General features: G+C 44.6%; 1 protein-coding gene across 1 annotated transcript in view; it reads right to left on the bottom strand.

Moving 5' to 3' along the window:
* Positions 1 to 3,238: 3,238 nt before the first annotated feature.
* LOC110500854 (fibroblast growth factor 14) overlaps positions 3,239 to 26,406 on the bottom strand; it is a 66,699-nt gene continuing 43,531 nt past the window's right edge. The window contains exons 4-5 of the mRNA XM_036956514.1: positions 4,457 to 4,655; positions 3,239 to 4,335 (exon numbers count right to left, since the gene is read on the bottom strand). Of these exons, the coding sequence (XP_036812409.1) occupies positions 4,193 to 4,335; positions 4,457 to 4,655 (342 nt within the window). The 3' untranslated portion in view covers positions 3,239 to 4,192. The remainder of the gene's footprint in view (positions 4,336 to 4,456; positions 4,656 to 26,406) is intronic.

Raw genomic sequence — 26,406 nt, 5'->3', positions numbered from 1 at the left:
TAAGTCAACTTTGAATACAGTCGGACTTGATTTGTTTTGTTCCGTGTGTGCGTGGGCATGTGTGTACATTTTAAGACAGAAGCGTCTACCCTGCTGGTTTTGATGTCAGATTAACACGAGAAGAGGAGGAATCTGACTCGTCAGCTACGTCAGATTAGAGGCATACACAATCCATTATACCCCTGCATCGATATGTTATAAACTGCCACCATACACTCCATAACCTACCTACATACGCTAGCATAAAAGCACCCTGTGGCTATGTACATGTACGTACAGGTGCTCACACCTTGTGCGTTCATAGATATACTGTACATGCATGTGTATATACACACACACACACACACAACATTTTTTTTTTAGATGTTAGAACAAATTGAATGTGGTGTAAAGTTGCACCTATCCCTACAGTGACACAAACATACCCTTATGAACACACTCCGATCAGATGTGATGTGTAATAGCAATGACATACACACACGTAAACGCACTCACATTCATTACCTCTAATGTAAGCGTGATCTCAACCAGCTGAAGAGGACAGTACTCTATCGCATGGCCAAGGGACTAGTGGGTATCAGTGTTGTACTATCACGACTGCGTTGTCTTTGTACGCCATCTGCTGCTACTCAGGTAACTTACTCAGCGTTAGCCCTTAACTTACTTACAGTACACTCTAATCTCATAGCTAATAGTAACTAACGCTTATCAAGGTGCGTTTGGAGAGTTGTGATGGAAAAGTTATGCCAAGGAAAGACATTGGAGAGGCGTATAATAATAATAATAATAATAATAATAATAATAATATGTTGCAACAGATTTTCCCGGCCCTTAAAGAAAACAGTAAAATCACAGGATTCATAGCTATTTCCCAAAAATCCCATTTATGGATTCACTGACCTTATTCAACATTGACTGGTTTGATAAACCAGTAGAAGCCCTCGCTTAATGTATCCTCTTATTCTCGCTGCTCTGCTCACCTCTTCCCTCATCCCCTCCCCCTCTCCTTCCCTCTACCCCCATCTCCTCCTTTTCTCTCCTCTCCTTTCCCTCCCCCCTGTCTCCTCCTCCCCCTCACCTGACAGTCTCACACCCTTTAGTTGGGAATCTTCCCAGAGACTCATGTTTTCAAAACCTTTCTTCAGAAGGACGTGCTTGGAAATTAGCTTGCGGAATCAGTGGATCAGGCGTGGTGTGTTAATGTGTGTTTTGTATGTGTCTATGTTAACGTGAGCCTGTTGTCTCAGCACCCGGGGAAGGGGGGGGGGGGGTTAAGGAAGTTTTAGCCACAGTCGTAGACAGAAAGACACCCTGTAGGCCTCTATATTCTGCTGCTTATGAAGGTGGACTGTACAACATTGGTCCAGTAGGGTTGCAACACTGCAGTGTATACAGCTTACAAATCTTCACAGCAAGTTGTTTGTGTGTGTGTACGTGTGTGTGTGTGTGTGCGTGTGTGTGTGTGAGAGATGCCTGTTGTCAACACCTTATTTGGGATTACCTGGTCTGCCACGGGAAGAAGCCATCATAATTCCCATAATTCTCTCTGAACCTTCGTTACTTCCTTTCTCTCCTTTTGCTCGACCAAACAAGCATGCTCAGTCTAAAATAAGGACCTCCCTATCTACCACTCTGCCCTAGCTCTGGATACTTCCCAAATGGCACCCTGTTCCTTACATAGTGCACTACTTTTGACCAGTCCCCATAGGGCACTAGGGTGCCATTGGGGATGGGATGCATACAGAGCTCAAATCCCTCCAGTAAACACGTCAAGATGAACAAAAAAAAAACACTCATCATGGAATTATAGACTTACGTCAGTGACTGGCAGAAAGATTGTTCATGGCTAATCTTCTTTTTTTAAACGGAGTAGGAAGCACATGTAGCTTCTTCTAGCTATGCGTTCTCATCCTTATTACTAAGCCATCGCCCTCTTTGTATTATGTCTGTGCCTTTAGCATCCTTTACCATTAGCAACATCGTTGTTGTGCAGCATGGGGTGTGACATTGACAGCACAAGTTACAGGTTGATAATAGTCTATGGTTCCTCTCCCCTGTAGAGAGCTACTTTTGACCAGGGCCCTGGTCAAAAGTAGTGCACTATATAGGGATAGGGTGCCATTTTGGACGCCCCCTATGAGACATGATGGCGAGATGTGCGTTTTTAAAGAAGGCTTGTTTCCTTTGCATAATAACTAACACACTTGACCCAGTGTTGGAGAGGTTCAGTGCATACTAGTTGCTTATTACATATAAAGTAGAGATGAACAAGAAGAAATCAACGTGGAATTAGGAGGTCGTTAGCCCGGGTGCCAGTCTGTTTGCTATGACAATCCCATAAGGATTTTGACAGTGGAAACTGACTGGCACCCAGGCTAGGAGGTTGTAGCCCTCTGAAAAGAACCACAACTGTCCTGCAATATCACATACCCAACCAGACAATAAACCCCACAGTGGGCATGTGTGCTGTATCTCCCTGGCTTACATGCTGACCAGACCGTTCGCGCGCATGTTGATCTTGTCCACCCACACCAGACGCGATCAGGACACCCAGGTTAAAATATCAAAACGAACTCTGAACCAACTATATTAATTTGGGGAAAGGTCGAAAAGCATTAAACATTTATGGCAATTTAGCTAGCTAGCTTGCTGTTGCTAGTTCATTTGTCCTGGGATATAAACATTGGGTTGTTATTTTACCTGAAATGCACAGGGTCCAACAGGTGTGAGTGTGGCTCTCAGTTCATTTTTCAATCGCCCACGTGGGAATATACTCCTAAAAACCAATAGGAGATAGGAGAGGCGAGACTTGTAGCGCATCAAGCGTCACAAATAGAACCAAGTTCTATTCTAGCGCCTGGCTAGCAGTGTGGGTGCAATGATTGAATAACATATATGTGTACATTTGTTTTGCAATGCTCGCGCACGCGACGCGGGCGGTGTGGTCAGCATGTTAGGGGCATGAGCTAGAGAAATTATCTAGTTTGGTTATAGGATGGTGTAACGCATGGCTGGGCACAGAGAGGGTAAAGCAGTCAGTTTAATAATAACCTACATGGACAAACAGACTCCCAGAACATCTACACCATCTCACTGATTATATCGTCATCATTCTTCAACCTCTGACCCGCACACAATCACCCTCTCCCTCTGCTGCCCAGCCGGTGTGTGTGTGTGTGTGTGTGTGTGTGTGTGTGTGTGTGTGTGTGTGTGTGTGTGTGTGTGTGTGTGTGTGTGTGTGTGTGTGTGTGTGTGTGTGTGAACACAATCGTGTGTGTGTAGTTCAGTGCAGCAGGGAGGTTTCTCTCTCTCTTTCAAGAGTTGGGGAGATTTTGATCAGTGGAAGCTGCTGTTAAACAGCCCTAGAGAGGAACAAGGAGTTTTTTTTCTTGTGCTGCCGAGTGGAAAACTGAGGTTAACGAGGGAAAGAAAAAAAAATGAAAAAAGTATGGAGGAGATACATAGCTATGGTCACAAAGGTGCTGACGGACAGAGAAGACCTGCTAACCGATAACTAAGAACAAAAGGATGTTTTGGGCTTGCATCCAAAATGGCACCCTATTCCCTTTGTAGTGCACGACTTTTGACCACAACCCACACAAAGTAGTGCACTATATTGAAAATAGGGTGCAGACGCATCCTGGATCAACCTTACATTAGTATGGATGGAAGCTTTGGGAATGTAGAACAATAGGCCCCCCCTGCTGCTCAGTGGGACAGGGGGGAAACATTTAACCGTGACGACCCTGTGTAATAAAAACAGGAAGACATTGTTCGTTGTGAAGTGACGTAGATTAAAAACAGACGATGCTGATGACAGGTGTCGGTCTTCTTTCCGGGAATTTCCCGTAGTGGATGTGTATATAGTTGTGACGTGACCAGTGCATGCTACGACGCACCCAGCCTCATTCCTCAAGTTTTATTGCTCTGAAATCTCAGACTCATACAGGGGCGGTGTTGGGTAAGAGAAGGGGAGGGGGCTGCAGTGGGTGGGGGACACACCATGTCTTTAAAGAAGGGTTCCATTGGCATTTATTTCCCCAACCCTTCACTATTGCATTATGGGAGATAGAGTTCTTCTAATGCTACCATCAAGTAAGCTCCATTGCTTCTATATATCATCCCTGTAGTTCCTTTAGGTGCCCATGCCAGTGCCCAGTGCCCGTATGACCGCCCCTGTGTTCTCTGTGCGCTAGGAGGTTTTGGTTTTTGAGGGCGGGTCTTTTTTGCCGTTCTGCAGCACAGGTGAATCGGAGGCCTTGGCCATTTTCCTGGGCGAACTCAGCTCGGCGACCACCACCACTTCATGTAGCGACGGCTCCCTGTACATAGCCACTGTAGGGGGGAGGGAAGGGATGTGAGAAAAGGAAAGAGGGAGACAGAATAATATTGAATAGAACAAATCTCTTTAAAAAGAGATTAACTTTCTTTAACTTCCTACTGTACTGTACTGCACCTTCGATGAGTTTGGGCAGGAAGTGGGCGGCCCCCTTGGTCTTCTTGACCCTGTTGCCCTTCATGACCTGCCCGTCCCGGTTGATGCCGATGTACCAGGCCCTGCCCGACTGGGTCTGCCGGTACAGGATGGACGAGTACGTCACATAGTAGTTCTCAAACACACTCTCTTTGAACTTGCACTCTGGGGTGAAGTGTTCCTGTGGATTAGAAGACAGACACACACAGATAAAGCATAGGTGAACACATAGCGAATACAAGCGCATGTGTGCATACACACACACACACACACACACACTCTTAGAAAAAACTCAAAAAGGTTTTTTGGCTGTCCCCATAGGAGAACCCTTTTTGGTTTTAGAGAGAATCCTTTTTGGGTTCCATGTAGAACCCTCTGTGTAAAGGGTTCTGCATTGAACTCAAAAGGGTTCTAGATAGCACCTTTTTTCAATGCGTGTACATATACACAAACACACACACTCCGGGTCAGCGGAGAAGAATAACAGATTGGAAGTGCTGACCATTTTTTATTCATTCCATTATTTATATATTTATTTTCCAATTCCAAAGGCTCAGCTGGGGAATGGCGGGAAATGGAGCCCACATTTCATTGTGACAGGGTTAGGAGAGCATCTGTGTCTGCTGTGAGGAAAATGAACACATAACCACACACACACACACACACACACACGCGCGCCCACACACGGAGGCTATCTGTCTTCTCTCTCTCTCTTGTGTCATAACAAACACACGCTCGCTCTCAAACACACACACAAGGAAAAAATTGAAAGAAGGAAGAACAAAAAAACAATTAACATACGGATGACATTCTGTTTCCAGTAACAACCAGCAATCAACAGAAGTCCTTCACTCCTTCCCCAGTTAAACTGTCCCGTCTATAGTCACCCATATCACCACCACAATCTCTGTCTCTCCTCTCTCTGTCTGTCTGTCTGTCTGTCTCTCGCTCTCTCCTTTCTCTCTGTCTCTCTCCTCTATCTATCTCTCTTCCTCCATCCCACCGTCATTTGGTAACCTTGTTGAGGAGCAAACCAATTTGCAGGATTGATTTGGAGCCTTGATGTGACTGGTGAACAGAAACGCCCTGAATAAGGACTTTACTCTCCCTCTCTTTCTCATCCCTCTCTTTATTTATCCTTTTCCCGCTCTTTACCTCACCTACTTCTTCCCTCTTTTTCAGTTTTTTCCCTCATTATCTTCACTCTCTCACTCCCCCACTGTCTCCCCCCTTTCCCTCTCTCTTTCCCCCTTTTCTCCCTCTCTCTCCATTTCTCCCTCTCTCTCTATATCCCCCTTCTCTCTCTCTCTCTCTCCCCCTTCTCACTCTCTTTCTCCCCCTTCTCGCTCGCTCTCTCGCTCTCTCTCTCTTAGTGGCTGGAGAAGTGGGTATACTCTAATTTTGCCAAACATTTCCCAGCGAAGGAAAGGCGCCCTGTATGAAGAATAATATGACAAACAGTCACATAAACTCTGAATGACCTAAAATGATAAATCCCATCCAATGAACTGATTCACTCATTAACTTACTGTTAATAGTATTATCTATCATTAGTTCATGAAATTGTTTGCACTATAAGATCCAGCCCATGATATCATCCTCAAAACGTGGTGGATTGCCTCCCGAGTGGCGCAGTGGTCTAAGGAACTGCATCGCAGTGCTTGCTGTGCCACTAGAGATCCTGGTTCGAGTCCAGGCTCCGTCGCAGCCGGCCCAGCATTGTCCGGGTTAGTGGAGGGTTTGGCCGGCAGGGATGTCCTTGTCCCATCGCGCAATAGGGACTCCTGTGGCGGGCTGGGCGCAGTGCTGACACGGTCGCCAGGTGTAAAGGTGTTTCCTCCGGCACATTGGTGCGGCTGGCTTCCGGGTTAAGTGGGCATTGTGTCAAGAAGCAGTGTGGCTTGCAGGGTCGTGTTTCGGAGGTCCATACGGGAGTTGCAGCAATGAGACAAGACTGTAACTACCAATTGTATACCACGAAATTAGGGAGAAAAAGGGGTAAAAACAATTATATGTGGTGGATCTATTGAGGGAGTTAATACCGAGTTACCAAGTTAATACCGCATGCATAGTTGCCCACACACACAAACCTTCATAGATATATCTCCCTGAGCTAACAATGTGAAGCCACGAGGGACAGTACCCTTAAATAGCAGGTCCTCAGACACTCTCAGAAATACCTTCCAGGTCCTCAGACACTCTCAGAATACCTTCCTACTATTGAGTTGCACCCTCTCAGAACAGCTTGAATTTGTTGGGACATGGACTCTACAAGGTGTCGAAAGGGTTCCACAAGGATGCTGGCCCATGTTGACTCCAATGCTTCCCACTGTTGTGTCAAGTTTGCTGGATGTCCTTTGGGTGGTGGACCATTCTTGATACACACAGGAAACTGTTGAGCATGCAAAACCAAGCAGCGTTGCAGTTCTTGACACACTTAAACCAGTGTGCCTGGCACTTACCCCGTTCAAAGGCACCTAAATATTTTGTCTTGCCTATTCCCCCTCTGAATAGCACACATACACAATCCAATGTCTCAAGGCTTAAAAATCCTTCTTTACACAATGTAGTGGCACCTTTCCTTGATTCATCACATCCTAGCTCCTCACCTCCTCAAATCTCATTGGAGGAGAAGGTCAGAAGGGAAGGACCTTAGACCCTCTCCTCCAATACAGTTGAGGCGGAGGCGAGGAGAGAGGATGCGAGGAATTTTACCAAATGTCTCCATCTCACCTTTGTCTCACAAAGATTGGGTCCTCCCAGGGGCCACACATAAGCTCTTTCTCAATTAATCTGTCCTCGATTCCTTGCATCCTCGATTCCTCGCATCTGAGGGCCCCAGACATGGCAGGGCCCATGCCACCTCATTAAATAAGCAGGAGTCCATTGGGGCGCCTAAACACAGCCAGTCAGTCCCTCTCCCCACCAGGTTCATCAATAAACATGGCAACAGTAAACATGTTGTCCCCCACGAATGATGCTGCGCCCCCCTTAGGCCAATCAGTGTAATTTTGAAAATGTCAGATCTCTTTGGCAAGACGCATCATTCACCCAAGTTTCATCAAAATTGGGCCAGTGATGTCAGATAATGCGTGGGTCAGTTAGACTCATATCCCTGAGCATGTGTGCCAAATTTCATCACTCAGATCAAGAGATATAAACATGTGCCTGTTATAGCACCACCGTGTGGTCGATATGAATGTTCTCACATATGGTGAGTCTTAACAGTGTTTGCAACATGTGTACTTTATGTACCAGACCACGCACATGTGAATGTTTATTGGTCCACGCCCATGTAAAGGTTTATTGCGTTGCGAGACCTTTGTCCATAGGTGCCACATATCAAGTTTTGTGTAGATCGGTCATTCGGTGCCAGAAGAGTAGCATGTTTTTCACAAATTTCAAAATGGCGGAAAATCCATCATGGCAGACCTTATGCGTCCCAGGGCAATTTCTTTCCTTGTGAGGAGAGTGACCTTTGAACCGAATTTCCTGACTAGGTCAAATTGGGTGCGGGGCGTGACCTTTCAATGTTTGCATTTTAAATCTCCTGTTATAGCGCCACCATCTGGCCAATGAGTGTAATTTTGTAAATGCCGGATCTCTATAGCAAAACAAATAATTCAACCAAGTTTCGTGAAGATCGGGCCAGTGCAGTCTGAGATCGTGTGTGGCTAACGTATGCACTAACAGATGGAGACAGATCCACAGTCCCCTCCCCGATTTAATTGTGGGGGACAATAATAACCACGCTGCCCTCTGAGCTGCCATTGGGGAATTAATTAATGGAGGGAGGGAAGGGAAGACTTAAACAGAGAATGTTAAAAAGTGGCACCCTTCGGTACTCTAAGGCCTAAAATTAAGGAAATGAAGAAAAAGTACCCTAAAAAAGTACCCTTCACTCCAAAAAGGAATGATTGTGTTGAAATGAATGAACCCAAAGCTGCATCCCTTAGCCTAGGACTAGGAGGGAAGGAGACTTGTATCATGACGCATGCCCGGCCCAAACTCTCCATCACACACAGACATATTAACACAGGCAAGCATGGATGCACATACACACACACACACACACACACACACACACACACACACACACACACACACAGACAATGACTCCCCCTGAACTGATTAGATCAACTCTGCAGGACATCAGCAGTGTTTCTTAATAGGATAACAGCCATTTAAACAGAACGATCGTTTGGACAGGAGGCTGAGCCACCCAACACACCAACCACAGGACACAACTGCACACCCATTTATCGTAGACATCCTTCTCATCCCTCTCTTTCTCTCTTTCTTTCCTCTGCTGTAGGCTATTCTCATTGGTAGCCCCCTCGAATCCTTCTCTTTGTTTTGGTCCTCCACTCTGTCTACCCCGTTTCTATTGTTTAAAAAAAAAAATCCATGATGCTGTGGTGTTTATTACAGGTTAAGATGGATTTCATACTAGCTTATAAATGGGTGCTGTCTCTATCTTTAGGTCAGTTAGATCAGTGGTTCCCAAACTGTGGCGCGCGTCTCCTGGGGGGGGGGGGGGGGGGGGGGGCTTAGTCCGGCTTTAAACTTTCTCTTGAAAGTTGTAATAGTAGAATGCAGAAGGTGCGAAGTTGGGTAGTGCATCATCAGTTCCTCTTGTCACGTTAGTCATTGCATACCTTAGATAGCTATTTATAACTTGTCGGGTTATGTCCAGGTCAACTAGCCCAGGTGAGTTTATTTATCACTCAAATATCATAAAAACACATTAGACATGGCAAAATGTATAGAATTGCAAGAAAAGTTGCTTTAAAACTACAAAATGTTCTTTGCACCCCATGACAAAATGTGTAGAATTGCAGGAAATATGCTTTAAACCTGCAAAATTCTCTCCACCAACAAGAGGGGTGTGAACAGTTTGTGTCTTGAACAGTGCTTGTGCCCATAGAAATAGATGTGGTGGGTGCGTGCATGCAGGGGAAGCGGGGGATGTTCCCCGATGCTGGAAGGGGGTGTCCCGAGTAAAACGTCAGTTGTTAGTCACTCTCTAACCAACCAGTGAACTCCTTTTATTATGACAGTGGTCAGAATGTTAGTTTAGTAGTCCTTCTTTCTTGTATTAATATGCTGAATCTAGTGAGTTGAAAACACATGCTATAACCTGAGAAGAGTTTACCCTCTCCGAGTAGGACTGACCTAGTATCAGGCGGCCCTGTTCATTTAAGCGTATTCATTATGATGCAAAAGGCAAAACTGATCTCAGATCACTTGGCGACATCACCAGGCAGTTTTAGTTAATAGACCAATAACGAAGAGAGTTTGCCCACATCTCTGCCAATAACAGTAGGTTTCAGATTACATGTCCCCCTCCCATTAGGGTCCTCCAATTAGGCCCCTCACTCAGACCATTCCGAGATAGTCCAAGAAAAATGATTGCTTAAGAAATAGCTTTTTTTTGCTAAGAAGCCATTTTGAATTTTTGTTTTAAATTAAAACATTCACAGTAAGGTACTTAATGATCAAATCTAAATCTAAGCATAGCAGAGTCATACATTGAAAAGCATATAGTCAAAAAAAAAATCAAAGGACGTTTGTTTTAAAGTGTCTGTCTTACTGTATATCTGAGACATACACGAAAGATCAGGACATTTTTTAGATTTCGTTTTGACCCATATTTAACTCATTTTCTTAGGCACTAAACTACTTCCATATATACTTCCATACATTTTTTTTTACTGATACCGGGCTACCTTCAGACGAGTCTTGTGAGGATTGTGGGGCATCCGAGAGCAAAACAGCAAAAGAGTCTCACCTTTCCATAGCGGGTCATATTAGTGTGTAGCCCAAAATTTTCGGACGCTACAGACAGAAGATGGCAGATCGTTTTCGTGAGGAGGCCGATTCTTGAGCTCTCTCGTGGTCTGACAAACATCGCTGTAGCTCATCCATCTTCCACCACAGATGCAGAAGGCTGCCATGAGATGGATTGAGACGCAGCCCATACAAACAAATTTGCTAAAACAGATTTTGATGGGGATTTTTTTATTACGGGTTAATTGTTACCCAGAAATGATTTGATGTTGAGATTTTGTATTTTATTTTTATTAATAAATAGTCTGCATTACCAGGCAGGTCACCTGTACATGACCATCTGATCATTTATCACTCCAGTGTTAATCTGCAAAATTGTAATTATCCGCCTACCTCCTCATGCCTTTTCCACACAATGTATATAGACTCTCTTTTTTTTCTACTGTGTTATTGACTTGTTAATTCTTTACTCCATGTGTAACTCTGTGTTGTCTGTTCACACTGCTATGCTGTCACGCCCTGGTCGAAGTATTTTGTGTTTATCTTTATTTATTTGGTCAGGCCAGGGTGTGGCATGGGTTTTTGTATGTGGTGTGAATGTATGGGGATTGTAGCTAGTGGGGTGTTCTAGCTAAGTCTATGGCTGTCTGAAGTGGTTCTCAATCAGAGGCAGGTGTTTATTGTTGTCTCTGATTGGGAACCATATTTAGGCAGCCATATTCTTTGAGTTTGTCGTAGGTGATTGTCCTTAGTGTCTTGATGACCTTATTCTGTGTTAGTTTACACTAGTATAGGCTGTTTTGGTTTTCGTTACGTTTATTGTTTTGTAGTGTTTGTATTTAGATTCGTGTTTCGTTTGTTGAATAAACATGGATCGCAATCTACACGCTGCATTTTGGTCCGACTCTCCTTCTCATATAGAAAACCGTTACATATGCTTTATCTTGGCCAGGTCGCAGTTGCAAATGAGAACTTGTTCTCAACTAGCCTACCTGGTTAAATAAAGGTGAAATAAAATTTAAAAAATTAAAAAACATTTGGAGTTAATGCCTAACCTTAACCATTCGGAGTTAATGCCTAACCTTAACCATTCGGAGTTAATGCCTAACCTTAACCATTTGGAGTTAATGCCTAACCTTAACCATTCGGAGTTAATGCCTAACCTTAACCATTCGGAGTTAATGCCTAACCTTAACCATTTGGAGTTAATGCCTAACCTTAACCATTCGGAGTTAATGCCTAACCTTAACCATTCGGAGTTAATGCCTAACCTTAACCATTCGGAGTTAATGCCTAACCTTAACCATTCGGAGTTAATGCCTAACCTTAACCATTTGGAGTTAATGCCTAACCTTAACCATTCGGAGTTAATGCCTAACCTTAACCATTCGGAGTTAAAGCCTAACCTTAACCATTCAGAGTTAATGCCTAACCTTAACCATTCAGAGTTAATGCCTAACCTTAACCATTTGGAGTTAATGCCTAACCTTAACCATTTGGAGTTAATGCCTAACCTTAACCATTTGGCGTTAATGCCTAACCTTAACCATTTGGAGTTGATGCCTAACCTTAACCATTTGGAGTTAATGTCTAACCTTAACCATTCGGAGCTTAATGGCTAAACTTAACCTTGAAATGATACAGAGAAGTAACCAAAAACTTTGACGTTTGGAATGACTTTGAAATTTTACGTTTGATGCTGACGTGAGACTGTGAGAGCTTGTTGGCATTGGACCTTTTATGAATCTGGACTTTTGAGAATGACACAAATATTAATTTTCAAAGAGTCTGCTGCCTCAGTGTCTTTAGATATTTTTGTCAGATGTTACTATGGAATAGTGAAGTATAATTACAAGCATTTCATAAGTGTCAAAGGCTTTTATTGACAATTACATGAAGTTGATGCAAAGAGTCAATATTTGCAGTGTTGACCCTTCTTTTTCAAGACCTCTGCAATCCGCCCTGGCATGCTGTCAATTATCTTCTGGGTCACATCCTGACTAATGGCAGCCCGTTCTTGCATAATCAATGCTTGGAGTTTGTCAGAATTGTAGGTTTTTTGTTTGTCTCCTGAGGATTGATCACAAGTTCTCAATGGGATTAAGGTCTGGGGAGTTTCCTGGCTATGGACCCAAAATATTGATGTTTTGTTCCCCGAACCACTTAGTTATCACTTTTGCCTTATGGCAAGGTGCTCCATCATGCTGGAAAAGGCATTGTTCGTCACCAAACTGTTCCTGGATGGTTAGGAGAAGTTGCTCTCAGAGGATGTGTTGGTACCATTCTTTATTCATGGCTGTGTTCTTAGGCAAAATTGTGAGTGAGCCCACTCTCTTGGCTGAGAAGCAACCCCACACATTAATGGTCTCAGGATGCTTTACTGTTTGCATGACACAGGACTGATGGTAGCGCTCACCTTGTCTTTTCCGGACCAGCTTTTTTCCGGATGCCCCAAAAAATCGTAAAGGGGATTCCTCAGAGAAAATGACTTTACCCCAGTCCTCAGCAGTCCAATCCCTGTACTTTTTGCAGAATATCAGTCTGTCTCTGATGTTTTTCCTGGAGAGAAGTGGCTTCTTTGCTGCCCTTCTTGACACCAGGCCATCCTCCAAAACTCTTCGCCTCACTGTGCGTGCAGATTCACTCACACCTACCTGCTGCCATTCCTAAGAAAGCTCTGTACTGGTGGTGCCCCGATCCCGCAGCTTAATCAACTTTAGGAGACGGTCCTGGCGCTTGCTGGACTTTCTTGGGTGCCCTGAAGCCTTCTTCACAACAATTTAACCGCTCTCCTTGACGTTCTTGATGATCCGATAAATGGTTCATTTAGGTGAAATCTTACTGGCAGCAATATCCTTGCCTGTGAAGCCCTCTTTGTGCAAAGCAACGATGACGGCACATGTTTCCTTGCAGGTAACCATGATTGACAGAGGAAGAACAATGATTCCAAGCACCACCCTCCTTTTGAAGCTTCCAGTCTGTTATTCGAACTCAATCAGCATGACAGAGTGATCTCCAACCTTGTCCTCGTCAACACTCACACCTGTGTTAACGAGAGAATCACTGACATGATGTCAGCTGGTCCTTTTGTGGCAGGGCTGAAATGCAGTGGAAATGTCGTTTTGGCATGGCAAATAGGGACTTTGCAATTAATTGCAATTCATCTGATCACTCTTCATAACATTCTGGAGTATATGCAAATTGCCATCATACAAACTGATGCAGCAGACTTTGTGAAAATTCTTATTTGTGTCATTCTCAAAACTTTTGGCCACGACTGTACTATAAGCACTAATGCAAATCCACTTCTCTCCAGCAGGGGCTGCTCAAACACACACAATATTAACATAAAGACCTCTCCTCTCTTACCACTTACCCAAACCTCAGACCTACCACCGCCTGGGCCCTCTTAAAACACGCTAAAGCCCATTTAATTTACAGACCCGCGTTACAAATCCACATGTGTTTTTTTTAGCTGACTCAGTCTCTCCTGTTGCATGTTGGGGGATTTGAGGCAGATTTGTTATTAGCACATCCTCTCACTCTCACTCCACATTACATAAGTTAATCAAGAACAGAGGAGATTGGGGATGGGGGGAATAGAGTGATAGGGGGAAAGAGGGAAAGAAACCAAGGGAAAGAAGGAGTGAGATGGAAAGGTGCCATAGAGAGAGGAGGAGAGGGAGATGTACACAGACTCATGGACAGGGCATAGACACAGAGACAGACAGAGGGACAAACAGAGGGACGGAGGTCAATTAAATCATTTTTTTTATTGGTCACGTACACGTGTTTATGTTATTGCGGGTGTTGCAAAATGATGGTGTTTCTAGCTCTGGCAGTGCAATGATATCTAACAAGTAATATCTAACAATTTCACGACATATACCCAATACACACAAATCTAAGTAAAATAATGGAAGTAAGAATATGTAAATATATGGACGAGCAATGTCAGAGCAGCATATACTAAGATACAGTAGAATAGTATAGAATACAGTATATACATATGAATAATGCAAGACATGTTAACATTATTAAAGTGACTAGTATTCCATTTATTAAAGTGGCCAGTGATTTGTAAGTCTATGTATAAAGGCAGCAGCCTCTGTGTGCTAGTGATGGCTGTTTAACAGTCTGATGGCCTTGAGATAGAAGATGTTTTCAGTCTCGGTCCCAGCTTTGATGCACCTGTACTGACCTCACCTTCTGGATGAAAACAGGGGTGAATCAAATCAATTCATATTGTATTTGTCACATGCGCCGAATACAACACGTGTACAACAGGTACAGTGAAATGCTTACTTACAAGCCCTTAACCAACAATGCAGTTTTAATAAAAATGCCTAAAATAAAGAAATAAAAGTAACAAATTAATTAAAGAGCAACAGTAAAATAGCAATAGCGAGGCTATTACAGGGGGTACAGGTACAGAGTCAATGTGCGGGGGCACCAGTTAGCCGAGGTAAATGAGGTAATATGTAAATGTAGGTAGCAGAGAGAACAGTCTATGACTAGGGTGGCTGGAGTCTGACAATTTTTAGGGCCTTCCTCTGACACCGCCTGGTATAGAGGTCCTGGATGGCAGGGAGATTGGCACCAGTGATGTACTGGGTCGTACGCACTACCCTCTGTAGTGCCTTGCAGTCGGAGGCCGAGCAGTTGCTGTACCAGGCAGTGATGTAACCAGTCAGGATGCTCTCGATGGGGCAGCTGTGGAACCTTTTGAGGATCTGAGGACTCATGTCAAATCTTTTCAGTCTCCTGAGAGGGAATAGGTTTTGTCGTGCCTTCTTCATGACTGTCTTGGTGTGTTTGGACCATGTTAGTTTGATAGTGATGTGGACACCAAGGAACTTGAAGCAACCTGCTCCACTACAGCCCTGTCAATGAGAATGGGGGCGTGCTCGGTCCTCCTTTTCCTGTAGTCCACAATCATCTCCTTTGTCTTGATCACATTTAAGGAGAGGTTGTTGTCATGGCACCACACGGCCAGGTCTCTGACCTCCTCCCTATAGGCTGTTTCGCCGTTGTCGGTGATCAGGCCTACCACTGTTGTGTCATCGGCAAACCTAATGATGGTGTTGGATTCGTACCTGGCCATGCAGTCATGAGTGAACAGGGAGCACAGGAAGGGACTGAGCACGCTCCCCTGAGGGGCCCCCGTGTTGAGGATCAGCATGGCAGATGTGTTGTTACCTACCCTTACCACCTGCGGGCGGCCCGTCAGGAAGTCCAGGATCCAGTTGCAGAGGGAGGTGTTTAGTCCCAGGGTCCTTAGCTGATGAGGGCACTATGGTGTTGAACGCTGAGCTGTAGTCAATGAACAGCATTCTAACATAGGTGTTCCTTTTGTCAAGGTGTGAAAGTGCAGTCTGGAGTGCAATAGAGATTATATCATCTGTGGATCTGTTGGGGCGGTATGCAAATTGGAGTGGGTCTAGGGCTTCTGGATAATGGTGTTGATGTGAGCCATGACCAGCCTTTCAAAGCACTTCGCGGCTACAGACGTGAGTGCTACGGGTCGGTAGTCATTTAGGCAGGTTACCTTAGTGTTCTTGGGCACAGGGACTATGATAGTCTGCTTGAAACATGTTGGTATTACAGACTCAGACAGGGAGAGGTTGAAAATGTCAGTGAAGACACTTGCCAGTTGGTCAGCACATGCTCGGAGTACGTGTCCTGGTAATCCGTCTGGCCCTGCGGCCTTGTGAATGATGACCTGTTTAAAGGTCTTACTCACATCAGCTGCGGAGAGCGTGGTCACACAGTCATCCGCAACAGCTGATGCTCTCATGCATGTTTCAGTGTTACTTGTATTAAAGCGAGCATAGAAGTAATTTAGATCGTCTGGTAGGCTCATGTCACTGGGAAGCTCTCGGCTGTGTCTCACTTTGTAGTCTGTAATAGTTTGCAAGCCCTGCCACATCCAACGAGCGTTAGCCGGTGTAGTACGATTCAATTTTAGTCCTGTATTGATTATTTTCCTGTTTGATGGTTTGTTGGAGGGCATACCGGGATTTCTTATAAGCTTCCAGGTTAGAGTCCCGCTCCTTGAAAGCGGCAGCTCTACCCATTTTAGCTCATTGCGGATGTTGCCTGTTATCCATGGCTTCTGGTTGTATGTATGTACAGTCACTGTGGGGACGACGTCATCAATGCACTTTTTGATGAAGCCAGTGACTGTGGTGTACTCCTCAATGCCATCGGAAGAATCCATGAACATATTCCAGTCTGTGCTCGCAAAACAGTTCTGTAGCTTAGCATCTGCTTCATCTTACCACTTTTTTATTGACCAAGTCACTGGTTCTTCCTGCTTGATTTTTTGCTTGTAAGCAGTGATCAGGAGGATAGAATTGTGGTTAGATTTGCCAAATGGAGGGCGAGGGAGAACATTGTACATGTCTCTGTGTGTGGAGTAAAGGTGGTCTAGAGTTTTTTCCCCTATGTTTTCACATTTAACATGCTGGTAGAAAGGAGGTGACATGGATTTAAGTTACCCTGCATTAAAGTCCCCGGCCACTAGGAGTGCCTACTCTGGATGAGCATTTTCCTGTTTGCCTATGGCCGTATACAGCTCATTGAGTGTGGTCTTAGTGCCAGCATGGGTTTGTGGTGGAAAATATACAGCTACGAAGAATATAGATGAAAACTCTCTCGGTAGATAGTGTGGTCTACAGCTTATCATGAGATACTCTACCTCAGGCGAGCAAAACCTTGAGACTTCCTTAGATATCGTGCACCAGCTGTTGTTTACAAATGTACATAGACCACCACCACCTTGTCTTACCAGAGGTGTTCTATCCTGCCGATACAGTGTATAACCCGCCAGCAGCATGTTATTCATGTCGTCGTTCAGCCACGACTCGGAGAAACATAAGATATTACAGTTTTTAATGTCCCGTTGGTAGGATACACGTGCTTGTAGTTCGTCCACTTTATTTTCCAGCGATTGTACGTTGGCCAATAGTAGATTAGTCAAATTAGCCACTCTTCGCCGGATCCTCACAAGGCACCTCGATCTCCTCCCGTGATACCTCCTTCGCTTTCTCTAGCGAATGAGGGGGATAAAGGCCTGTTCGGGTGTCTGGAGTAAATCCCTCTCGTCCGACTCATTAAAGAAAAAATCTTTATCCAGTTCAAGGTGAGTAATTCTGATGTCCAGAAGCTATTTTCGGTCATAAGAGACGGTAGCAGCAACATTATGTACAATGCGCAAAAACAAACAAAATAGCAAGGTTGGTTAAGAGCCCATAAAATCTCATCCACCCCTCCGGCTCCATCTTAACACACACAGCCAGTGGCTTGAGTGTTGTCCTTGGCATTCCTGTAACATCGGATGCTGTAGGTGTCCTGGAGGACAGGTAGTTTGCCCCCGGGGATGCGTTGGGCAGACCACCCTCTCGAGAGCCCTGCGGTTGCGGGTGGTGCTTTGCCGTACCAACCGGTGACACATCCCGACAGGTTGCCCTCAATTGTGCATCTGTAAAGGTTTGTGACGGTTTTAGGTGCCAATACAAAATTATTTAGCCTCCTGAGGTTGAAGAGGCGCTGTTGTGCCTTCTTCACCACACTGTCTATGTGGGTGGACCATTTCAGTTTGTCATTGATATGTACGTCAAGGAACTTGAAGTTTTCCACCTTCTCCACTGTAGTCCCGTTGTCCCGTGGATAGAGGGGGTGCTCCCTATGCTGTTTCCTGTAGTCCACAATAATTTCCTTTGTTTTGTTGACGTTGAGTGAGAGGTTATTTTCCTGGCACCACACTCCCAGAGCCCTCACCTCCTCCCTGTAGGTTGTCTCGTCATTGTTGGTAATCAAGCCTACTACTGTTGTGTCGTCTGCAAACTTGATGATTGAGTTGGAGGCATGCTTGGCCACACAGTCATGGGTGAACAGGGAGTACAGGAGGGGGCTGAGCACAACCCCTTGTGGGTCCCCAGAGTTGAGGATCAGCGAAGCGGGGGTGTTGTTTCCTACCTTCACCACCTGGGGGTGGCCCGTCAGGAAGTCCAGGACCCAGTTGCACAGGGCAGGGTTCAGACCCAAGGACTCAAGCTTAATGATGAGCTTGGATGGGAGTATGGTGTTGAATGCTGAGCTATAGCATTCTTACAGTACATAGGTCTTCCTCTTGTCCAGATGGGTTAGGGCAGGTATACTGTAGGTGTGTGTCTTATTGTCTGCTTGTGGGCCCAGTCTTGTTGTGACAGCCAGACATGAAAGATCCTTCCTCTCCTTCACCAGGCAGCAGGATAGAAGGATGGAGTTAGGGAAGGAGGGAGGTGAACCATCCAATTCTCGCTGACATTAGTAACAGATGGACCAGTCCCCTCACTCATCACTCACTCTCACTCTGAGAGATAGGGAGAGTGAGATGGGGAGAGAGAGATGTAGAAAGATATGGATAGAGAGGGAAATTGGGAAGAGGCAGGAGAGAGAAAAAGAGGGATAGAGAGTGAGTGGGAGAGAGGTGGTAGAAGAGGTGGTAGGTAGTTTAACACATCTTACATAATATTCTACAACACTATAGGGAGAGAGGGGGGGGGGGTACAGCAGAGTTGAAAAGGTTTACCAAAGCACCTTAAAAAAGGTGTCATGGCAACGATATGATATCATGCCGTGGCACTTTAGAATTCTTCTTCATAAGGCCAATATAAATACTACTGTACGCTTAAAGGGATGGAGCCAATTTACATCCTACTGCTAAAATCTGAACTTGCACAGGTCCGAGGAAGCAGGTTGATTTCCATACACTACCAGAAACACCCCTCCTCTACTCCCCCTTTCCCCCCTTCTCCCTTGCCAGTACTTGCTGGGTTGACATTAACCATTGAGCTCTCATTGCAGTCAACTGGAGAATTGATTTCATGTTGGACACATGTGAAAAGTCAATAGGCATTTGGTTGGCCACGCCACGCATGCATACACCCAAGCATGGAGAAGATAGGAGCACTTACATTACAAGCTCCGTATCGGCCAACTAGAAGTTAAGCCTGGGTTTAACCATCCTGACACTTATCGAATGTCTCCCAGGGGACAAATGTATTTCACACCGTCGATAGGACCGGACGTGTGTGTGTGCGTGCATGCAAGCGTGTGCGTATGTGTATGTGCGTGCGTGAGTGTGTTGCAATGTCATAGTCTCAAACATGATCTGCAAAAATCAAACAACTTAGAAGTCATAACAAGATATCCTAGAAGTCATAACAAGATATCCTAGTAGTCATAACAAGATATCCTAGTAGTCATAACAAGATATCCTAGTAGTCATAACAAGATATCCTAGAAGTCAGAACAAGATATCCTAGAAGTTATAACAAGATATCCTAGTAGTCATAACAAGATATCCTAGAAGTCATAACAATATATCCTAGTAGTCATAACATCCTTCATCAGTCCTTTATCAGTCATATCAATCATCAGTCCATGTCTTTATAATGGACGAAGATTAGGACATAACTGTCGTAATGGCAGGGTTGTAGTAGGGTGTCTTACACACGCACACACAGGTGGAGGTTATAGTACAGTAGTAGTACCGTAGACCAGGTGCATGGAGAGGTCCTAAGCCAATAAACTGGCAGCTAGATGGACGCCTTGGATCATTACCAGGACCTCTGAGCTGCAGGAGCCTTCACAGTCACTGACCCCACTGCCAAACAAACATATGCATACACACACACATACAGAAACACACGCACTTGCACAGGCGCACACACACCATGTTCAGAACAGCTGGAGAGGAGGAGGAGGAGGAGGGGGTGTCCTCTGCATCTCACCTTGTCTGCCAGACCCCGCGTTTGGGGATTTTCCAGAGGAAACTAGAACTAACCTACACTCTCTCGTTCTCTCTCTCACACTCTCTTTCCCTAGTTCTCGCGCTCTCTCTACCTCATTATTTTTCTCTCTCTACCTCTCTTTTTCTCGCTCGCTCCCTTGCTCTCTTTCTCTCACTTTGTAACCCTTGCTCTCTCACCCTTTCTCTTTCTCATCTCTCTCTCTCTCTCCTTCCTCTTTACCTCCGCCCATATCTGAGGGCCACGTGTGTCTGCATGCCTTTACTGCTCGGTCAGTGTCAGGGAAGGGAGGGGGAGAAGAGGGAAGTAGGGGAGGATAAACAGAATGAGAAAAACACTGAGAAGAGGTTGACTAAAGGGACGGAGGGAGAGGGAGTAAGAGGAGAGAGTGCTGACTCAATCAAAAAAAAGACAAGCGTTTTCTGATTCGATGAAAGGTGTGGAAGGTCAGAAGAGAGGGATGGAGAGGGTGATCAGTGTGTGTGTGTGTGTGTGTGTGTGTGTGTGTGTGTGTGTGTGTGTGCGCGTGCATAACCCGGCGCGCGTGTGTGTTGCACAGTGCAGATTGGTCCTCTGAGGTCAGTGTGGATCCTTGCAGGTTCTAGTGATATGGACTAATTAGCTCATCCGTCAGGGGCTGAGGGCCAAGGAGGGCCAGGGGTGAGGGCCAAGGAGGGCCAGGGGTGAGGGGGGCCAGAGGAATATGACCCCTACAACTCACCCCCTTCAACCACCTCCCAAACCAGACATGACCAGTATGAAGAATCACCCTGACTCCCGGAGAAGGTGGACAAACACACACAACAATGTACTTTATATATACTATGTGTGTGTCCACATACAACAGGTTGTCTATAGGCCTATATACTGTCCTGTATACACTGTGTGTGTCACTGTGTCCACACCCCCGACAACAGACCATTCATATGAATAGAACATCCTAATAAAATATCTAAATATGAGAGCACTCTCACTTTGGCATCATTTCAACAACACACACACACACACACACACACTCCACTGGGTTGGTTACAGGGATAAATGTCACTCAACAGTAGCTGGACTTCCTTGTGTTCTCCTCTACTGTTCACAATGGCATTGTGTTCTCCTCTACTGTTCACAATGGCATTGTGTTCTCCTCTACTGTTCACAATGGCATTGTGTTCTCCTCTACTGTTCACAATGGCATTGTGTTCTCCTCTACTGTTCACAATGGCATTGTGTTCTCCTCTACTGTTCACAATGGCATTGTGTTCTCTTCTACTGTTCACAATGGCATTGTGTTCTCCTCTACTGTTCACAATGGCATTGTGTTCTCCTCTACTGTTCACAATGGCATTGTGTTCTCCTCTACTGTTAACAATGGCATTGTGTTCTCCTCTACTGTTCACAATGGCATTGTGTTCTCCTCTACTGTTCACAATGGCATTGTGTTCTCCTCTACTGTTGACAATGGCATTGTGTTCTCCTCTACTGTTCACAATGGCATTGTGTTCTCCTCTACTGTTCACAATGGCATTGTGTTCTCCTCTACTGTTAACAATGACATTGTGTTCTCCTCTACTGTTCACAATGGCATTGTGTTCTCCTCTACTGTTCACAATGGCATTGTGTTCTCCTCTACTGTTCACAATGGCATTGTGTTCTCCTCTACTGTTCACAATGGCATTGTGTTCTCCTCTACTGTTCACAATGGCATTGTGTTCTCCTCTACTGTTCACAATGGCATTGTGTTCTCCTCTACTGTTCACAATGGCATTGCAGCAAAGCACAGATGGGCACACTACTGTACTGTGTTTAAGAGAAACCATGTATACACACACACACACACACACACACACACACACACACACACACACACACCATGCATACAGGGAAGGGATGGGAACATCTAACTATTAAAAATGTATACATTTGGGAGCTGAGAAACCCCAAAATATAATCTCTCTCAATTAGCGTGTTTTGTATGACAGCCATTAAATGACACAGGATGTAGTTCATAAAGCATGTCTGTGATAATAAATATTGGAAAATAGTGTGTGTGTGTGTGTGTGTGTGTGTGTGTGTGTGTGTGTGTGTGTGTGTGTGTGTGTGTGTGTGTGTGCACTGTACATTTCTGTGTGTGTGTGCTACTGTACATTATTCTGTGTAGTGTGTGTTTATGGATTGTTAGTGGTGATCAGACTACAGAACAAGGGCCATTCAGTGCTTCACCCACTCATTGGGCACATAAATCAGATTGCAGGCAATTTCTTGTGTTAGCCATAGCTGCAATATATTTAGGTGAATGTGGAATCCTCCTCTCTCCTCCTCTTATGTCCCTATGTTTCCTTCCCTTCTTCCTTCCTTCCCTTGTTCCCTCTCCTCCACTCCTTCTTCTCCACCCCTACTCCTCTCTCATTCTCTCCCTCCCTCAGTGGTTGCGTGAGTCACGTGACAGGGAGGTGATCCCTATCTTGCGGGCATTGCCTTGCTGCATCTCAATAAGGCCTTTTAAAGAGATGAAACGAGCTACTCAAGGAGGATGGCAGGGAAGAAGGAAACCGAGAGAGGGCCAGAGAGGGAGAAATGAACAGATAGAGAGAGGAAAGAGTGTAGGAGAGGAGAAGAGAGGAAGGACGAGTGGGAGAGAGAGAGCAGTTGCTACATCCATTTTTTGGATATATAAATAATGATATGTACACATTGATTCATGAAGAATATAGCTGTCGTACCCCGTCAGAACCCAAAATATAACCTTGTTTTACCCCAATGTTTATAAACAAAGTAAATGTAAGCAAAAACTACATAGCCTCAAAACATGGTTAAAACTATCATTTTGATATCATGGATGGTCAGTCCTTGCATCCATTGCTCTGTCAATGAATTTGAGAGTGGTTACATTTCTCCAGGACCATCCCTCTTTTCCCCTGAAACACTTTGTTATTGTTTCACCTTCTGATTGCCCCTTTAAGCACACAAATATGCCTGCGGTGTGTATTAAAAATGTCTAGTCTCTCTACGTCTTTCTCTCGCTCAGTTTTACAACATTATTCAAGTGTTCGTTTATCTCTATTGTATTAACCCACAATGTCATCCCTCCGTTTAAACATTTTCCAGCCAACTTTCTTTCCCCCAGCCTCTTAGAGAGAAAAAAGCCGGTCAGTTCTAGCTGCCTGGTCAGAGCCTACTGTCCTAATTATGTCTACCTCCCTCTGTCAGTTTGTTTAGACCTGCATCCAGTGTGTGTGTGTGTGTGTGTGCGTGCGTGTGCAACTTCATCTCCCACCCTCCCTCCTCCCATCCATCCATCCCTCCATCCCTCTCTCGCTCTACCCAGGAGGGTTTTCCAGAACACACAGCTAATAAAGTGGGCCAGACCTATTTTCATCAGAAGCAATTTCCACCCGTCGCCCCACAGGTAGCTGTAGTTGAGCCCAGGCAAGACGCGTCTCAGACAATAGACCAATGACAAGGAGTTTCCCTCAAACATGAACCTCTGTCTAGTCCCTACAGCTCCCCCAGGAGCTGAGGCTAGGCATGGCCCGCACCCCAAGGCTCCTCTTCTAGTGGAAAGGAAGAGAGAGGAGGGATGGAGGGAAGGGGAGAGAGAGAGCAGTGAGGGCGAGAGGTGTAGGGGGAGAGGGTAGGGAGAGAGGGGAAAGGGGGAGAGAGGAGGGAGGGATATAGAGAGAGGGTGGGGGAGGAGAGAGAGTTGTGGAGGGTGCAGGGTGAAAGAGAGGAAGAGAGAGAGGGAGTGCTAGTTAAAGAGGAAGGGGAAGAAGGGAGGTCAAGGACAATAAATGAGGATATACAAAGCCAGGTACATATCAGGACAAAACTAGAGATGGGAGGAATAAATAAAAAAGAGAAAGAGAGCGAGAGAAAGGCGAATAGCACGATGGATATACACCAAACAAAAATATCAAGTGTTGGTCCCACGTTTCATGAGCTGAATTAAAAGATCCCCGAAATGTTCCATACTCACAAAAAGCATATTTCTCTCAAATGTTGTGCACAAAATGTGTTTACATCCCTGTTAGTGAGCATTTCTCCTTTGCCAAGATAATCCATCCTCCTGACAGGTGTTGCATATCGAGAAGCTGGTTAAACAGCATGATCATTACACAGGTTAATCTTGTGCTGGGGACAAAAAAAGGTCACTCGAAAATGTGCAGTTTTGTCAAACAACACAAGGCCACAGATGTCTCAAGCTTTGAGGGAGCGTGCAATTGGAATGTTGACTGCAGGAATGTCCACCAGAGCTGTTGCCAGGGAATTGAATGTTAATTTCTCTACTATAAGCCGCCTCCAATGCCATTTTAGAAAATTTGGCAGTACTTCCAACCAGCCTCACAACCGCAGACCACGTATATATGGTGTCGTGTGGGCGAGCGGTTTGCTGATGTCAACATTGTGGACGGAGTACCCCATGGTGGTGGTGGGGTTATGGTAATGCATTAGCAGGGGACACACAAAAATACCATAATGAGATGCTGAGGCCCATTATGAGGCCCATTTTTTCCCCGCGGTATCTGTGACCAACTGGTAAATGCATATCTGCATTCCCAGTCATGTGAAGTCCATAGATTAGGGCCTAATGAATTTATTTCAATTGACTGATTTCCTCATATGAACTGTAACTCAGTAAAATCAATCAAATTGTTGCATGTTGCATTTATATTTTTGTTCAGTATAGATGGCTGGACAGGGAGTGAAAAGGAATGAGACGAGAAAAAGGAGAGAGACGAGATGGACGGAGTGAGAGAAAGAGGAGGGAACGAGAGAGTGCTTTCTTCTCCCTACAGGCAGTACTGAGTGTATCTGGCACTGTCAGGCGATTCTTCTACACATGCATTTGCACTTGCACGCATGCACAGACACAGACTTTACTTTGTGTCTCCCTACAGGGTGTGTGTGTGTGTGTGCGTGTGCGTGTGCGTGTGTGTGTGTTCTGGTCCCCTGTCAGACCATCCCTCCTACTCTGCTCTTGTTACTGCTGTTAAATACCTCTGTTTGCTCCTGCTGTTTGTTACTTCTCTTTGTTACTACTGTTTGTTACTGCTGTTAAATGCTGCTGTTTGCTACTGCTGTTTGTTACTACTGTTTGCTACTGCTGTTTGTTACTTCTCTTTGTTACTACTGTTTGTTACTGCTGTTAAATACTGCTGTTTGCTACTGCTGTTTGTTACTTCTCTTTGTTACTACTGTTTGTTACTGCTGTTAAATACTGCTGTTTGCTACTGCTGTTTGTTACTTCTCTTTGTTACTACTGTTTGTTACTGCTGTTAAATACTGCTGTTTGCTACTGCTGTTTGTTACTTCTCTTTGTTACTACTGTTTGTTACTGCTGTTAAATACTGCTGTTTGCTCCTGCTGTTTGTTACTTCTCTTTGTTACTACTGTTTGTTACTGCTGTTAAATACTGCTGTTTGCTCCTGCTGTTTGTTACTTCTCTTTGTTACTACTGTTTGTTACTGCTGTTAAATACTGCTGTTTGCTACTGCTGTTTGTTACTTCTCTTTGTTACTACTGTTTGTTACTGCTGTTAAATACTGCTGTTTGCTACTGCTGTTTGTTACTTCTCTTTGTTACTACTGTTTGTTACTGCTGTTAAATACTGCTGTTTGCTACTGCTGTTTGTTACTTCTCTTTGTTACTACTGTTTGTTACTGCTGTTAAATACTGCTGTTTGCTACTGCTGTTTGTTACTTCTCTTTGTTACTACTGTTTGTTACTGCTGTTAAATACTGCTGTTTGCTACTGCTGTTTGTTACTTCTCTTTGTTACTACTGTTTGTTACTGCTGTTAAATACTGCTGTTTGCTACAGCTGTTTGTTACTTCTCTTTGTTACTACTGTTTGTTACTGCTGTTAAATACTGCTGTTTGCTACTGCTGTTTGTTACTTCTCTTTGTTACTACTGTTTGTTACTGCTGTTAAATACTGCTGTTTGCTACTGCTGTTTGTTACTTCTCTTTGTTACTACTGTTTGTTACTGCTGTTAAATACTGCTGTTTGCTACTGCTGTTTGTTACTTCTCTTTGTTACTACTGTTTGTTACTGCTGTTAAATACTGCTGTTTGCTCCTGCTGTTTGTTACTTCTCTTTGTTACTACTGTTTGCTACTGCTGTTAAATACTGCTGTTTGCTACTGCTGTTTGTTACTTCTCTTTGTTACTACTGTTTGCTACTGCTGTTTGTTACTTCTCTTTGTTACTACTGTTTGTTACTGCTGTTAAATACTGCTGTTTGTTACTGCTGTTTGTTACTTCTCTTTGTTACTACTGTTTGTTACTGCTGTTAAATACTGCTGTTTGCTACTGCTGTTTGTTACTTCTCTTTGTTACTACTGTTTGCTACTGCT

Source organism: Oncorhynchus mykiss, chromosome 21, assembly GCF_013265735.2.
Source record: "Oncorhynchus mykiss isolate Arlee chromosome 21, USDA_OmykA_1.1, whole genome shotgun sequence".
Taxonomy (NCBI): domain Eukaryota; kingdom Metazoa; phylum Chordata; class Actinopteri; order Salmoniformes; family Salmonidae; genus Oncorhynchus; species Oncorhynchus mykiss.
The sequence above is the reverse complement of the archived record's forward strand: the minus strand, read 5'-3'. Positions and strand labels throughout refer to the sequence as shown.